The sequence below is a fragment of the Lepidochelys olivacea genome (assembly GCF_965140295.1).
Source record: "Lepidochelys olivacea isolate rLepOli2 genome assembly, chromosome: 12".
NCBI classification, from domain to species: domain Eukaryota; kingdom Metazoa; phylum Chordata; order Testudines; family Cheloniidae; genus Lepidochelys; species Lepidochelys olivacea.
Window position 1 is genome coordinate 37231173 of NC_140422.1, and position 17313 is coordinate 37248485.

Sequence of the window (17313 nt, forward strand, 5' to 3'; positions counted from 1 at the left end):
GCACAACCTGAAATATTGTTTGCGGTGTTGTAGCTCTGTCAGTCCCAGGATATCAGAGAGGCAAGGTGGGTGAGAGAATATCTTTTATTGTACCAACTTCCGTTGGAGAAAGACAAGTTTTCAAGCTTATCTTTAGGTCACCGGAAAATGAGCTCTCTGTAAGCCCAAAAGCTTGTCCCTTTCACCCACAAAAGTTGGTCCAATAAAAGATATTACATTTCAGATTGGCAAGGTATCACTTTAGTATCACTAGTTCTAGCCAAAAGTCTGCTTTTCATTCTGAAAAGTTATACTGTGCACACTATTATTTGAAACACTGAACTTCAGGAAAAGAGACGTTTGACCTCAACATACTCTTGGTAAAGTAACAGTTCACTCCCAAATGTGCCCTGTCCTGATCCAAGGATTTAAAATCTCTTTTAGAGGTGCCTTTGCTACAATACTGGAAGATACATACATGCCATGGACCCCACATTTTCAGTAATCACAAGCCAAGTCCCTCAAGAGGATGCAGACACTTCATTACAGATGTTGCACTCTACTTACGTACTTTTTAAAAAAAATGTATGAACTTTGAAGATAACCTTCAAAACAAGAAACAGACAATGGCTCGGGGGCCAAATTCACAGACAGTATAAGCAGCTGCAACACTATTTCAGTCAGTCAATGAAAGTTCAGCCCCTCCATCCCTTGAAGGGAAATTCACTCCTGTGCAGAGGACCAACACAAGACTTGTAACAGCACTTATGCCCTAAAGCAGGGAACATGGGATACACACAGGAGTCAGCTTAATCTTCTGTGAATTTAGCCCAGAGCATCTCTCTCTTTTCAAAGACACTTGCTTATAACATGATATTTTTCTGTATTTAAATGAAGACTTGATATAAAGACAAGGAAGGTACCATCATTAGATTTCCGTCTCATCCCCACCCGTACAGGTAACTCCCATTCAGATCAACATGCGGTTCCGCACACAGACTAAGCAGCCCCACATCACCGACTTCTTACCTTGCCGATTGAAATCCATTGGTGGCTGTTTGCAATCCTGAGCTCGGTGACCACTGGCCCCACAGTTGTAACAGGAAAGGTTCCCATTTTTTTTGTGGCTTGAACCATTGCTGTTTCCCATCATTCCTTGTGTCTGATACACCCCTGCTGTTCCTGCCATAAAGTTCTGCACTGGGGGCACTGCAAACGTGGACTGCCCACTCATTACAGAGTCTGGTGTTAAACCACTGGCGTAGGGAGAAGGAACCATTGGAAAAGTCGTGCTGCCGTTGTACTGCTGCGTGTTGATGTAGCCATTACCACACAAAGGACTGAAGGGTAGAAATGGAAAGGTAAACATTGAGGAACCTGAAAATGGGTGCTGGAAATAGTTAGCATAACTGACAGTCATACCACCTGAACCACAGTTCCCACTACACCCACAGGAACTACACACCATACACCCAGGTGGCTGCTGCTGCTGATGGTGGTGGTGGTGATGATTCTGATTTGGTACTGGGATACTCCCTGCAGATCCACTACTACTGCTGTTGCTGCTGTTATAGAAATTGTTCTCGGCAACAGACGAAAGTGTGGGGCTGGAACTGGGGGCAGGACAACTGGGCAAATTTGCCAGGTTTGCAAATGATGGGGATGGGTGGCTGCCGGAAGAGGCAGGGTTACTGTTTGCACAGAAGTTGCCTGGCATCGGAGCCACTGGCATACTGCTCATTGCAGAAAAGGCAACTTTGGTGTTGGCTGTATATAGAGCAGTCCGGGGATTGATTATTGCAGGAGACACACTTATTTGCATATTGTTGGAGCAGGAAGTTTGTCCAGCAGTGGCAGAATCCATAGGGACAGAAGAAGAAGATACCAGGAGTTTGATGGGTGGACGTGCCATGTGGAAGACTGTGCTGGATGCTACAGTGGCAGCAGTACTTGCTTCCGCTGTTAATGATGTCTGTTGAGTTGCTTTTATCACTCTGTCCAGAGTTGAAGCATGTACAACTTTGGTTCGAGGACCACAGTTAACAGAAGATGAAGAACTGTTTTCAGGAATTCCTGAAAGTACTTGCAGGGGCTGATGGGGAGATGATGTGGGCATCACATCAACCACTGTATTTCCAAAGCTCTTGTCCATTTTAATGCTGCTTCTAGATCCAGGTGAAGCTTTATTTCTTTCTTCTAAAGACAAAAGTGAATGCACAGAAGAGGAAAGTAGCTTCACGTCTGTATTTCGCTCTGACTTGTGCATTGCATTTAGCATACGGATAGGGCTGATGTGGGTGGAGGCTGCTGTCATCATTTGCATTGGCAAGATATGGTGGCCAGAAGGATTGGAGCTGGCATCATTCTGCACTGGTAGAACCTGGGCTGTGGGTCTGGCGGAGCTCGAAGTGAAATGATTTAGTAACATCACTGGCTTCTCCTTTTCTGAACTGTCCAAGTGAATCTCTAAACCTAGAGACAGAAAGATCTATAAATACAGCTGCTTCACTGGACAGGACAGATCAACACAAACATAAGCTTTGCTTGGTTTTCCTTACGTCTCTCATTCTCCTCAGCACTATCGGAGCTCTCTTCCCTGGTCTGGATCCCCATGGGGCTGGAAGAGGAACTTGAGTACTCAGAAGAACTACCTTCTCGGGGAAGCGGATGGGCTGGCTGATCCACATCTACACGCAGCTCTAGGGATAAAGAATGCGTGATAAATCAGTTAGAAAATATGAAAACTATTTGCTAAATTGTCATCTAGATGACAAAAGCCTGGTACAATACTGCAGTTTATGATTGTGTCTCCCGCAATATTCTAACCCTTAATACACAAAGACGCTTCAGGCTAGTGGGGATTCACATTGCCCTGAGGAGCAGGAGTCCAGAGAAGTAATGGTTACTCAGCAGCTCAACCAGCTCTTCATATGCAAATCATTGGAATGATAATTCTATATTTGTCTCACCCAAATATCACCAGGAACAAGATTCCTCATGCAATCAACTAAGTTTTGGAAGAATATGATCACAAAGGACTGACACAAATAAAGCAATTCAGTTTTAATTTGAGGTTGGGGCAGTCAAGCTATGAGCTTGCTACTGTGCAAGAACATATCCATCCTATAACCTTATAGCTTAAGATGGTGCACTTTTCTTTATATTGCTTATTTACCTGCAGCATGGTTGCCACGAATACTCTGGATAGGCCCTACATGAGTAGTAGGAGGGACCCTTGCCACTCCACTGCTGGTAACTGAAGAAGGTGTTGCTGGATTTAGGCACCGTTTCTCTGATTTTTCTCTACAGTGAATGGGGTGGAGGGGAAAAAACAATTGGTTAAAACAATTTGGTATTTAAACAGATTTCTGAATAAAATTGAGGCAGATGGGATCTATGTTGTCTAACTCAGTCATCTGTAAAAAGATTATGCTCAATTTACGATGCACAAATATGAATATGTGGAAATTAAATCAATCCTAACCACTGCTTCTTGCCAGTATTTACATTGGTCTTTCTTGTTATATGGTATTATACTGAGCCACTTATTTGTACAAGGTATTGAGGGTAAAATATCACAAAAGGAGAAACTGAATTCTATCTGATTAACTAAATAGAGTGAAACAGAGAGCTAGCCCTTCATTCCAAAGATGAAGAGGAAGCTAAATGTAGAGAATTTAAGAGAGAAATTAAATGTGATTCAAACTTTACAAAACCTAAGGCCTGGTCTACACTACAAAGTTAGGTTGATGTAAGTCCCTGTGCATCAAATGCCTCATTGTGCATGAGTCGAGACTCAAATGTGTCTCTGGCCAAAGTAAGCGCCCTGTTATGGCAATGAGTAGCACCACCTCCCTGAACAGTGTGGAGCCACAGTCGACCTACTAAGGTTGATGCAGTGTGAGTACAGACACTGCACAACCTTTGTCAACCCAAAACAGTCCTCCATCAGCTGTCCCATTCCCTGCAACAGTGACTGCTTTGGTCACAACGGTAAATGAGAAAAGCCTCCCCATTTTAAAACCCTCTGCATATTTCTGAAATGCCTTTTCCTGATTGCCCACCTTAGCTGCTCTCCCTTGTTGTATACAACTGCCCAATAGACCATGCTGGCTCCACACCCTAGAAGCACTCCTGCCTGGATTAGACAGCACAGCTACGGACGAGCTGTAGAAACATGGTCATCTACAAATAGATGGCACAGGGGACACAAGCAAAGGGGTACAACAGAGATCAGCAGCAATGCCGCATGAAAGCAAAGGAACTGTGGCTGGTATACCACAACATCAGAGAGGCCAACAAATTATCTGGTGCTGAGCCACAGACTTTCTGCTTTTATGAGCTACATGCCATACTTGGCAGAGACCCCACCAACACCCTGCAAACCACTATGGAGACCTCAGAGGAGCCCAAAACAGAAACCTCCACTGTGAACAGGGAGGAGGAGAAGGGGGGAGATGTGGCAGGGGGAGGCAGCAATGCCACAAGCCAGGACCTGTTTGAGACTCCATCACAGTCTAACCAGTCCTGCCAGCCAAGCCTGGAGGAGCCCAATGAAGGGGAAGGGACCTCTGGTTCTTGTGTTATGTGAAGGGGTAAATAACACTTCCTTATTCACTTTCTCCATACCAATCATGATTTATACATCCTCCCTTAGTCATCACTTGTCCAAGATGAACAATCCCAGTCTCTTTACTCTCTTCTCACACAGAAGATGTTCCATACCCCAATCATTTTTGTTGCCCTTCTTTGTATCTTTTCCAATTCTAATATATCTTTTTTGAGGTGGGGCAACCAGAGCTGCATGCAGTATTCAAGGTATGGGCATAGCATGGATTTATATAGTGGCATTATGATATTTTCTATCTTATCATCTCTCTGTTTTCTAATGGTTCCTAGCATTGTTAGCTTTTTTGACTATTACATATTGAGTGGACGTTTTCAAAAAACACTAAAACAGTTTTAAAACAAATATTTCCCCGCAACAGAGACCTCAAATATATGGTTAGCTAGATGTATTTATGTGGCCCACTTGGCATATTTGGATTCTACAGAGCTGCCCTTTCAAATGTAAAGCTAGTGTTTTCCAATGTGCATCACTTTGCATTTATCAACACTGAATTTCATCTGCCTTTTTGTTGCCCAATCACTCAGTTTTGTGCAATTCTGGAATCCCTGTGCTGGAGCGCTGGGGTGAGCTCAGCACACAGATCCAAGAATGTGGTCTTTTGCATCCAAAAGTTCTGCAGCCACTTCTCGTCGTCTGAAACCTGCATTACAATGTGATCCCACCATTCAGTGCTTGTTTCTTGGACCCAAAAGCTGTGCTACACCATCTGAAGCTGCTCCATGAATGCCAACAACCTTGGATTGTTTTTCGCTTTGTCTCAGCAAACTGTCCACAAAGAAATCCTGATGTCTTCCATTGTTGCGGTACTTTCTGCGAGTGTGCAGATACAGGAGAATCATGCGTCTTGTACTTGCAGCGTCCATGAGAATAGCACAGAGCTCTGCGGGCTCCATGCATCTGTCAGAGATGGTGGACTCTGAGAAGTGCTGAGCAGGTTTGTGGGATTTTTTTTTAAAAAAAAGTCATGAAAATGATGGGATATGGATGGCATTATGGGGTGGAGAGAGCTGCACGTTGGGAACTTGACCCCTCGCTCCCAGAGATCCCTGCACGACTCATTTCTACCCCACAACATATTGTGAAAAGTTCCCAACAGGCTTTGAGCTGGAGAGTAGTGCATGGCACACTGGGATATCTACCCATGGTGCACTGTACTTTGCATCGACACAAGCACTTCTGGCATGTATGCACAGCGCCAATGCAAACAACCAAGTATGCCCAAGGGACATACAAACTTCAGCGGCTGCATGCCAATGTAACTTGTGTCAACCAAAGTTTGTAGTGTAGACAAGGCCTTCCACTAATCAAAATGTTGGGAGGGGACTGTGGTGTGTGAACCTAAACACTGGAACAGGTTTAAAATAAATATTTCCCTGCAGCAGAGACATCAAATACATCGTCAGCTAGGTGCATTTATGTGGCCCACTCCGCATATCTGGATTCCACAGAGTTAACCTTTCAAATGTAAAGCAACTGTAACCAACGCAGTGTTGTTTGCCTGAGTCTGCAGAGAGCACAGATGAATGACGCACAAATGTGAACCCCCCCCCACCTCACTTCTGTATTAATCTGGTTTGGGGGGTAACCCCAAAGCTCCATGACAACAGCTATTTATTTACAGGTCATTTCATCTGATAGGATGGGAAACAAGTGAAAGTGAAGCAAAGGGATGAAGGGGTTTGGAAGTTGCTTCCAGGAAGAAAAGGCAGAGAAAAGAAAGCAGGAAAGTAAAAAAGAGAAGGAGGATAGGGAAAGGAGAGAAACACAGGACAGAAAGAGCATTGTTGCTAATGGTGAGAATGTTTTGCCACTGAGTGATGCTGAATTCAACCTTAATAATATTGAAGACAAGCAGGAGTTTAGTTACTATATACAGGGCATATGCCACCTTTGATCTTGATGCAAATATCCCACTGACATGAGTTGCTATTCCATGGTAAACTGAGGGGAGTAAGTAATCCTAAATTTATGCTCCAGATAACAATTTAAAATGGAACTTGGCCCTCTTGAAGTTTACACATCTATCCTACAATGTCTGGGATTCAAATACTGCAGTTCTGAAAACTTAAAATTGAAAGTGACTTTCCTTATCCAACCTGAGATAAATTAGAAAACACACACAGGAAGAGCACAAATAGTGAAAAATAATGTGGATTTTTAAAATTCTTCCAATGTTAATAATTTAAGGAGTAATTAGTAGCATAGTTCAAGAAATTTGTTTACTTTATGGGTAAGTTAACAGTGTCCCTTTGAAGTTGAGTTCACCAATTCTTTTATGTGCTTATCTTATCGGCCTTGAATAATCAATAATAAAACAATAAGTACTAAATATAAATAACCCACATTTTCAAAGTGCTTTTCAAACTAATTAAGTCTCCATACCCCCCTGAAAAAGAAGTAGGATCCAGATTTACAATGGGGAAAGCCTAGAAGGTTTAACAATTTGCTCTGTCCTCAGAGCAAAACCCAGAGTAAAACTGGGATTAAATTCAGGAGCTTGTACAATTCTAGTGCCATCTAACCATATTTTACAAACTGAAAAAGCCAGACAGACTACACACCACTCCCCACAACACACATACTTACTTTTCCAATTCCAGCTGGGTCTTGAGTTTTTTCTTTGCTCCCATGGTGAGGGATTCAAACTTATTCAGATCTTCTTCAGTAAGGCTCAGAAACTTTTAAAGGAGGAAATATGGAGCTGATTTTACAGTGTGCAATATATGGATACATACATTTCAAAAGACCCTACTCTATTCTCAGTGACTTCCAATTCTGAGAAGCACCTTGAAGACTCTTGTTTTAAACATGTATGTGAATTTTAATAAGTTTTATTCCAATTTTAAACTAAAGATTTAGGGCAGTATAAAAATGGAGGACTTGGATATTCCTAAGAGCTTTTTAGATTAATTACAAATATACTGTTAAAATATTTGCCTATATTGATAATTCACAGTAAAGACAACATAGTCCGTGTGCATACTGAAAGGCAATTTTGAGCCAAATAAAGTTTTAAGTTCTGATTCCCTAAAAAAACCCTCCCATTTTGAGACTTCTCCCCAAGGTATCTAATAATTATCTGCAAAAAGAAAAGGAGTACTTGTGGCACCTTAGAGACTAACCAATTTATTTGAGCATAAGCTTTCGTGAGCTACAGCTCACTTCATCGGATGCATACTGTGTCTTTCCACAGTATGCATCCGATGAAGTGAGCTGTAGCTCACGAAAGCTTATGCTCAAATAAATTGGTTAGTCTCTAAGGTGCCACAAGTACTCCTTTTCTCACACGGCTGTTACTCTGAAACCTGTCAATAATTATCTGGCAACTATAGGAATGACATAGCATACAGGAAACAGGTAATTTTGGGGTTAGTCAATTTGGTGCAAGAAATATTTGACAAATTTTGGGAAGGACAAGTTGTAAGGGGCAGATTAAGGTTGCAAATTTCTACCACTCCTCCCTTCAGTGAAATACTTAATGTACATAGCACGAGGACTAGCTCAATGAGGGTAAGACTGTAGCAGAATGCAGGGCCATTAACTACTTCCCAGCACACAAGGAGGGCTGCTGTAATGTCAGAAGCGGAATGATGCCGGTGGCAAGGTGGTGAGAGATGAGTGAACCGTAGGTTGGGGATTCTTTTGGTTTTGTTTGTTTTGTTTATGATAAATTGTTTTTGACTTACACTGATAAAGATCTACTGCTAAAAAAAGTCATTCTGATTACTGCTGCTTTATTTCAGCTGACTCAACCCAGAGTATACCAGTTGGTTATCAGAAGTTAAAATGTAATTTATTTTCTCTGAATGTGTCATTTAACGCAGAAATCATTTAGCTATCACATCTAGAGCAGAGTTCAGTTTTGTTGCATGGGTCAATCTAGTTGCAAAGATACTGTGACTATTTTTCAGCGGAATATACATACCAATATAAGCACAGCAGTTGTTTGAAAATAAAAGTCAAACATTAAAATACGCACAATTTTGTCAGGAAAAGGAAAACTGACTATATATATTTTTCCTCTCTGAATGAGGAAAATCAAATTAGAAAACTGTGGCCTTAGGCCATCCTCATTAAAATAATACCTTTCAAGCCATGCTGCAGTGCTGAAAAAATCATTGCAATTCAGAGCCATGACTTAAAAGAATCAGAGTAAATATTTAATCCACCAGAGGGCACTCAAAGTTCAAATATAAAAAGAGGAGGAGGTTAATTTTACATGTATATTACAGATAGAGCTGCATATTATAACAAGTACTTACATTCATCTGATTAAAGCCAATTTACTTCAATGGCATTCATGACACTTTTTATGTAAATATTCATGCAATGCAAGTGATTTTTGTTCACAACGTTTGTGGAAAATGAAAACATCCAACACTCATGCACATGTTTACCCACACAGAAGCTCACTTCAGAAGTGAATCTTGACATGCATTTGGATAACCAAGGCTTTTACAAATAAGAGGGGAAAAAATCAATCAAGAAAGAGAATAAACTATGACTTAGATGACTTATTGCACATCAAAGGATGAATAGTGAACAGGAAGAGCAAAGGGGGTTTGTAATAAGCCAGACGTTGAGAATTCTGAACAAACTAGGAAATATTTAAAGTAAGTCTCTGGATAGTTCATACACAAAAACAGGAGGCCATTTAATCAAATAAAGTGTTCCTACAAATAGTTTGCCCAGCTCTAGCTACAAATATCAGCCAGTCTAAATGTAAACATTAGCCTATTTTGCCATTTCGCTTTTCTACACATGCTAGAGAATATATGGCTTATTTAAACAACAGATTCCTTTCTCCTATTTAGCCCACCACTTTACCTTCTCCATTGTGAGTTGTTTGAAGACAGGATAATACTTGTGCAACCGCAGTTTCCTGAGCCAGTCTAAAATCCCATTTTGCTCCTGGGTCTGGGGCGTCTGTGAACTGGAAGACAACATGGCTGAAGAGGTGTCCATTTGGGAGCGGTAGGCTAATGATGAGCCTGTACTCCCTGAATGAGAGCAGTGGGGGACTGCAACTGAAGAAACAGCTGAGTGCTGTACATGATTCTGTGAAGACTGAATACCAGCTACTCCACATATAGGTCTGCAAAATAGAAAAATAATCTGATTTAGCATACCGAATTACTGCCATGCAGAGTTCAGTCAGTATGATCATACACACACACCCATTCACCAATAAAATAAAGGACAAGGTTTCAGGGATCCAACACATTGCTTATTTTATAAGTTACTGATTTATACTTTTAAAATCCTATACTGCTAATACAATGGAAACAGTACAGGTTGTCTAATATTAAAGTTGAGATTCCAACATTGGCATAGCTTTCCCCATCAATGCAATATATAAAAAAATCCATTGTGAAATAGTTTTTATACATGTGGAGTGAGTGAATCTATTCAGTTACCATTATTTTCCCCCTTGGTCTTTCCACTTCCAGAAACAAAAATCACCTCTTAACTGTAAAGTATTCATTACTCAATTTCTGGATTTGTCAAATCCTAAGCAAAAAGGCAGGAATACGTCCTTCCTTCTCTTCTCACAGCTGCGTTGAGCCTCTGTTGGAAGAGGTCAGTGTCTTCCCTCAGGAGAGCCAGATTCACAGTTTGAAAAACGCTGACCCCTTAAAGGGAGACACTCAACTGAAGTATGGAGGAAACACTATGATGGGCCTCTAACAAAACCTAGGTGATATTAGAGAAGACCATGGCTGTGTAATTATGGCTGCATGAGGATTATTATTATTTACTACTTGTATTCTGGTATTGCCGATGAGACCCCAATCAGGGATCAGGGCCCCATTGTGCTAGATATGGTACACACACATATAAAGAAAAGATGCTCCCTGCCTCAAAGAGCTCATCATGAAAGCAGAGAGCGAACAACAACAAACGGATACAAGCTACAGGTGGGGCAGTGCGAGGTAACAGTGAGACAAGTATGACTAATATAATAAGCAATAATCACAGGGAATTCTTCCACCACTGTGGGCCAGCTGGTTCTAACAACAGTAGGAATACTGATGTAAACTGACTGTCACAGTTTTACCATTCTCAGCAATTTTGCTCAGGGCAGGTAAAAACACCACACAAAAAATGCCAGCTGCTTGTCTATGCTAGAGCTCCCACCTCTGCAAGCATGAGTACAGCTGTGCACCAGTGCTAACATTTCCTAAAATCTTCCGTGTAGACAAAGTCAGTGAAACCATAGCTTTCAGAGTTCACTGCGCGGAGAGTTCAACAGATTAACACAGGTGAGCATGCACCCCCAAGCGCATATAACAACACTGCATATATTAAAAAACCCTCTCTTGAACAAGGGCATGCAGATAACTACTTAAGTGAAAGAATTTTACAACTCTACATTGGACACAGAAGTCAGGTATCTCACCTTCCAGATGCACCCAGCGTAGTGACTACTTTATAGAGAGAGGAGTTGCCAGGACCTAAACAACAGGGAGATTAAAAAGTTTTGACTGGCATCAATTTACTAGATTTATGTCAATAATATGTGCATTTTAAACTGTTTACTTAAACTCACTTGAACTCTGAAGTTGCTGGGAAGAAGATGAAGTGCTGAAGAATTTCTTGACATGGTCATTTTTCAGCACATGGGAAGGTAAGGATGCCAAATACCTAAAAGTTAATTTACAAAATTATGTTTGGTTTCAGAGTAACAGCCGTGTTAGTCTGTTTGGCAATTGACCATGAAATCAACATTGAAATCAAGACTGAAATTTGCATTTACCTTTATTTTTTTATTCCTATTGAAGTCATGCTATTCCTTTATACTGTCTCTATTTTGGTTAATAGTTTACATTCAAAGTTGATTTCAGACTTACGAATGCAAGAAGTTGGAACAGAGAACAATTACAAGACAGAGTGTATGGGATAAACTTGAAAATTGCCTCTAAAAATTGTGAAACTAAAGCCCATAAACAATAGCTGTCTACTATTGTTAACGCTAAGCTTTCAAATGAACAGCACGCATAGTGCCTGGCTATATATTAAAAAAGGCTGTAAAACTGGTGTCACATGTTTTCTGCTAAGCTCATTCCTCTTCTTGGAAACTAAAGATGGCAATCTTCTTGAACTTCTTAATGTATAAAACATACATTATATTAATGTGCATTACCAGAGTTTTTCTTAAAAGCAAAAAAATTTGTTTGGTTTTCACCTGCCAAATCAGCTGCATATTTTGAAAGCACTAAAAAAATTGTTGAAAAGTAAGGAACAAACAGGGGGAAATGTTTTGACTGCATCTTCATATTTGTAATGTCTAAAAAGACACTGAGTCAAAAGTTACTTCTATATACAGTTTCCATCCTGAAAGTTCACAGTTCATTTTCATAGTTTACATCAGCAGAGACACGAGTAAGTCACTAATATGAAAAATGAAACCACTACAAACTGGGAGTCTTTATTTTGTAACGTAGTTAGCTTTTTAAAAATAAACGTCTATCTTTCTCTGTTGTGAGGATACAACCTTTGCTTTGTAAAGAGACTCTGCTGCTCTGTTAACCTAGACTTGTGGAAAACTTTTGCCAACTAAACAATAGCAGTGACAAAGATATGAAGCCTAAAAGAGATTAACATTATTTATCGTTACAATCTAAGCATACATTTGTTGTCTTTACTCTGGCAAAATGGTGTCCACCAGTGCCGTTCCACCAACAACAGTAATGGGGAAAAAATGCTCTGTCCTGACTAGGAAAACAAGGTGTTTGGCAAGCATACTAACATGTTAATTAGCATGTTTTCCAATAACACTTAGCATTCAGAGCAGACAGGTATCTAAAAAAGTCAGCTTGTAGAACTGCTTATAGAACTCTTTTAGCACTTTGAAATAAACCAATCAAACCAAGTGCTTGCTCACATCATTTTGCTTGATGGTGTTCCACATTACTGGTAGATAGTTGTAAACTATTATGGTTGGTCCACAATGGCCAAGTGAATCATGTTGGGAAGAGCCTTTTTAAAACCATATATTAATACGGTTTTATTAATAGGATTTATATGCCACTGCAAGTGGGGTGTAAGGACAAATCATAAAGAGACTTAGAAAATAGTTTAGCTCTACAGACACACAAGTGGACCATTTTACATGAGCATAGCTGCTTTTTCTACTTTAAAGTAATGGCAACCTCACAACAATTTGATTCACATTAACTGTGAGGAACAGCATAATGCCCTGAAAAAGTGTTTAAAAGACATCCTCACATAAATGAGGACTATTACCCAGAAAACCATTTTTTTGTATTTTTCCTAGTTCTGGCTGTGTTTCTCCATTAAGGGCCCAGACCAATTTTAGAGATCTTACTCAGGTAAAACTCCCATTTGCAAGAAAAGATCTTGTGTGAATATCACAAAAGGCTATATAACTAAAACACAATCTTCAAAAATGCTGACAATTTCATCTTTTTTTCCTGCTACTTCTTACAAGTGATTAACCCAAGTGTGGCCTCTATCTAAATTACATATTGAACAAGCTTAAAACTTCACTCTTAACTCACTTTGTACTGGAAATGATCTAAATGTGCTCACTTTTTCAAGGAACTTTTTCCACCTTAAGGCCAACCAATTTATTTGAGCATAAGCTTTCGTGAGCTTCATCCGATGAAGTGAGCTGTAGCTCACGAAAGCTTATGCTCAAATAAATTGGTTAGTCTCTAAGGTGCCACAAGTACTCCTTTTCTTTTTGCGAATACAGACTAACACGGCTGTTACTCTGAAACCTGTCACCTTAAGGCCGTAATCCATTATTTGCTGCTACCAAGGAGCCCCATGATTTTTACTTCTTCGGAAAGTGTAACATAGTGCAATGTGACCATGCTGATTTCTACACATAGGGTCCAAGTCTGTCAAAACTCTTGTACACTGAAATTAGTGGAATTACAAGCAACTATGTTTGTAGGATCAGGCTCAAAGTTCTTGAAAGTAGTTTAAAATATAGACAAGATGTTTCTATTTCCTGATTCTTCCCCTTCCGATCCCCACTAGGACAAGGAAGCCAAGCGGCAAGTAAAAATTAGCTTTCAGAAGCATACCTAACATCTGATTCCAGGTCCATGTGGTTCCTTTCTAGGTAAAATGAATCTGGACCAGCTAGGCAAGGAATGAATTTCTCCAAGTTTTCTTCTGGGTACAGCTGAGATAGCTAAAGGAAGAGGATATTATAAATTGGAAAAAACAGGTGAAAAGGTGGCTTGTTACTTATCATTTGAGGACCCTGAAATAGTTCATGAGTTACACATTTATGGAGTTCAATCTATTCATATTATCTTAGGGCGCTTCTCAGATATAATTGAACAAAATCACATATAGAGACAAAGTACAAAGTAAAGTATTTTAGAGTCCTTTACCTTTGAAATAAATTCAGTCACTTCAGTAGAAGATTTGGTTACCAATATCACTGAAGAATCAGACCACAAGACCTTAAGAAATGAAAAGTGTTCGGTTTAGTAACGAAGCACACAACTCTATGGTTAGCTCTAAGAAACCTGGACTCAATAAACAGCAATGTTTATTTCACCCATTATGTGCATAAAGGCTTGGACCATCTGTATGTTTGGCATAAACACATAAATTTTTGTTCAAACACAGTTACAGTCCCTCAGCTCACTATTTTTATTTTGAAGATGGCTGCCCACCTTTCTCACAGTATTTGACTCCTGGTAACTGCCATTATAGCTAAGACTATTCAGAGTTCTTAAAATGTACTTTACATTTTATAGAGCCTTGCCAACTATAGCAAATGTTAACACGAAATGGGAGAAACACTGACTGGAGAAATATTTTCCTCCCATTGTTAACTGAAACAGCTGGTTTGTAGAATCTGAACAATACACCACAGCATGTTACACAGCTCATTTGCAATCAATCAATTCCATATGTAATGCAAAGTTGAGGATCTGAGGAATACATCCCATATAAAATAGCAGAGGCTTAACACTGAAACCTGCAGTTATTCTTCTATCTACACACTTTAGACAGCACCTTGTGTATGTTCTAGAAAAGCGAAGAGATTAACTTCTCTTCCTACCTGCTTTTCTATAATAAGTCCCTACAACTTTTTTTTTTTTTTTTTTTACCAATATTACATAGACATTCATTGGTTTGTGGCTGACTGGTTTAACTGAGCCAAGAGTAAGAGTATCTTGGCAGAAAGAATATCAGAAAAGGTTGGCTAGCATTGCTGAGCCTAAAGATCCTTAGACTGAAAATCCTGAGGTCAAGTGTTTGGAATGCATCTGAATTTTCAACAGTAATGTATGGGAGAAGCCTGTCATTATGTTTTTAAATAGCAGGAAGTGATTTTTCCACAACACTAGTTTCAATGACAACTGAAAACATACAAGGTTTTTCCAGCCATCAGGATTCTTCCAAAATACTAGTGAGTGGAGAGTAAAATACATTACATAATTGAGGAATTTCCTCTTCCTACAGTTGCTACACCAAACCCAAGAAAGAAAATCCAAGGAGTTTCTACTTCTACAAAATGTCTTCTCCTCTCCCCCCATTCATCTCATGCTACATTACCAATTTTCTTTCAGGATTCATGAGCAGTTTCACAAAATATGAAAGGAGATATATTTCTCTCCCCCCCGACTCCCCCCCCGTTCTGTAATAACAATAATTAACATCTAGCAGACCATTTTATGTTTTGATAACATTTTATAGTTCTCAGCATTTACAAAACAATTACATGATTTCCAAATCCATGACAAGTAATTCTCATCACACCAAATTGCTTAGTCAGCCTTGCTTCTTTTCCCCATTGCATCTAAGCAGCATATTTGAGGAGTTTTTAACCCTGAGAATCTCAATTTATTGGTTTAGCTAAACTGTACCCTGTCCTTTCAGACAGTTACAGAGCATCAACTTGAAATTATAGTTTCATTTGGAAATTTTGTATCTACTATCTGAATTATTATCACTGAAATTGCAGGGTGAAAACGGTGTGTGTTTTATTGTTTGTTTATGTTGTGTATTTGACAACACTGTGTGTGTAGTCAGTATCACAATTTTGTTGATAGTCTAGCATGGCATCTGACACACACACTTTCCCCAGCCTCTCCAAGAGGGTGTTTTCAGTTTTAGATGTGCAACTGTTGTTACTGGTAGTAGCAGCAGACACAGAGGAATGGGATGGTGAGGATTGGTGGGCCCAAGCATGCGTGTTGGCGTTTTGGGGCCTATCCTAAATACATTTCCCTCCCTCCCTCTCCCCCAGCCCCACACAAAATTAAGGAATTTTAAAAATTCAGGATATTGTTTAAAGGGTATTCTATCAAAAAGATCAAGTTGGCAGTGTCACTTTGAAAAGCCAAGCTTTATTTTGAAACCTCATGTAATATCAATTAGCACTGTCCAAAATATCTCTGAGTTTATGGCCTTATTCTGAGTGGATATGTGCCACAAACCAAGCCCAGTTTCCAGTGCTTGAGATGAGGCGCAGCAAAATGCTTCTCTCTCATCCAATATGACTGATGTGTGTTCTTGAATTCTTAATACAACACTCAGGATATTTCTTTGATTATAAAATAAGGTCACAAATCTAAAAAGGCAGTGAGGAAAAAACTAAACAGAGGAAGGAAAATACTCAAGAAAACAGGCTGCTGAATTTCATTTAAATAAGAGTATGGCAAAAAAACAACAACCTGATATGGATGTTAAATCTATCACATAAAGACAGGAGCATGATCAGCTTGTGTCAGACATTGACACTGGCAGTATTACCTTCTGAACCACCAAGCAATGGACGATGTCTCTATATTGCTCAATACCATAAGGGCCTGCATTTACATCAGAACTCACTCTTTTTTAAAGCCCTTGTCAAGCATACAGTTGTCCGAATTTGGCTTACATGGCAACATGTGGACGTGCAATTCTGGAAGGCTTCATATGCTGAATCCTATGGAGCAAAGATAACCTTCCTGATCCATAGAACCCCCCAGAAGAAGGGCAAGAGATAGATTGGACACTACCACCAACACTTCCTGAGCTCATCTTGGTTTCAAACAGAACATTCCACAATGGAATTTTATCACCTAAGTTCTTTCTAGGAGGGTTGTCTGACGTGGACACTGAGAAAAACACTGAGCTTTTTCTTTAAATTTCTCACCTACCATCACTGCAAGATTTAAGGCAGATAAATGATGTTGTCTATCCCTGTTCAGAGAGGGCAGGTCTAGATGGCATAACGATAAAAATTCCAGAAACCATCAACACCTTATCTATATTGAAGTTCGACTGTTGCTAGGACCAGTGGTAGTGCAGTGGTGAAATATTTTATTTTTCAGTGTAGATAAGGCCTTATTGTCATTAAAACACAGCACAAATAATCATAAAGTAAAAGTTTAACTTTAATGAAGTCTCAAGCATCCGTATAGCTGTTTGCAAAGGAAAACAGATTGCACTTTGGTGCCTAACCATACAGAAAACTGAAGTTAAGTATTTACCACAGATTTAAGGAACAACATTCTTGTAATTAGCATACAGGACTGGGAATCAAGAGAGCTGGATTTTATTCCTGGCTCTGCCACAAATGCCCTATGTGACTCTGGGCAAGTCACTTATTCGTGTCTTAGTTTCCTCACCTGTAAAAAAGGAATAATACGTATCTCTCAAGGGTATTCTGAAGCTAAATTAACTAAGGCCAGATTCTTCAGTCTGCTAAAGAATGTAAAGTGTAC

The 17313-nt window shown here is 39.7% G+C and overlaps 1 protein-coding gene across 1 annotated transcript in view; it reads right to left on the reverse strand.

The window, feature by feature from the left end:
- ZCCHC14 (zinc finger CCHC-type containing 14) overlaps window positions 1–17313 on the reverse strand; it is an 89839-nt gene that overhangs the window by 7480 nt on the left and 65046 nt on the right. Inside the window, exons 4-12 of the mRNA XM_084644445.1 lie at window positions 13981–14052; window positions 13666–13775; window positions 11160–11254; window positions 11010–11064; window positions 9437–9704; window positions 7196–7287; window positions 3155–3282; window positions 2538–2678; window positions 1009–2451 (exon numbers count right to left, since the gene is read on the reverse strand). Coding sequence (XP_084500571.1) covers window positions 1009–2451; window positions 2538–2678; window positions 3155–3282; window positions 7196–7287; window positions 9437–9704; window positions 11010–11064; window positions 11160–11254; window positions 13666–13775; window positions 13981–14052 — 2404 coding nt within the window. The remainder of the gene's footprint in view (window positions 1–1008; window positions 2452–2537; window positions 2679–3154; window positions 3283–7195; window positions 7288–9436; window positions 9705–11009; window positions 11065–11159; window positions 11255–13665; window positions 13776–13980; window positions 14053–17313) is intronic.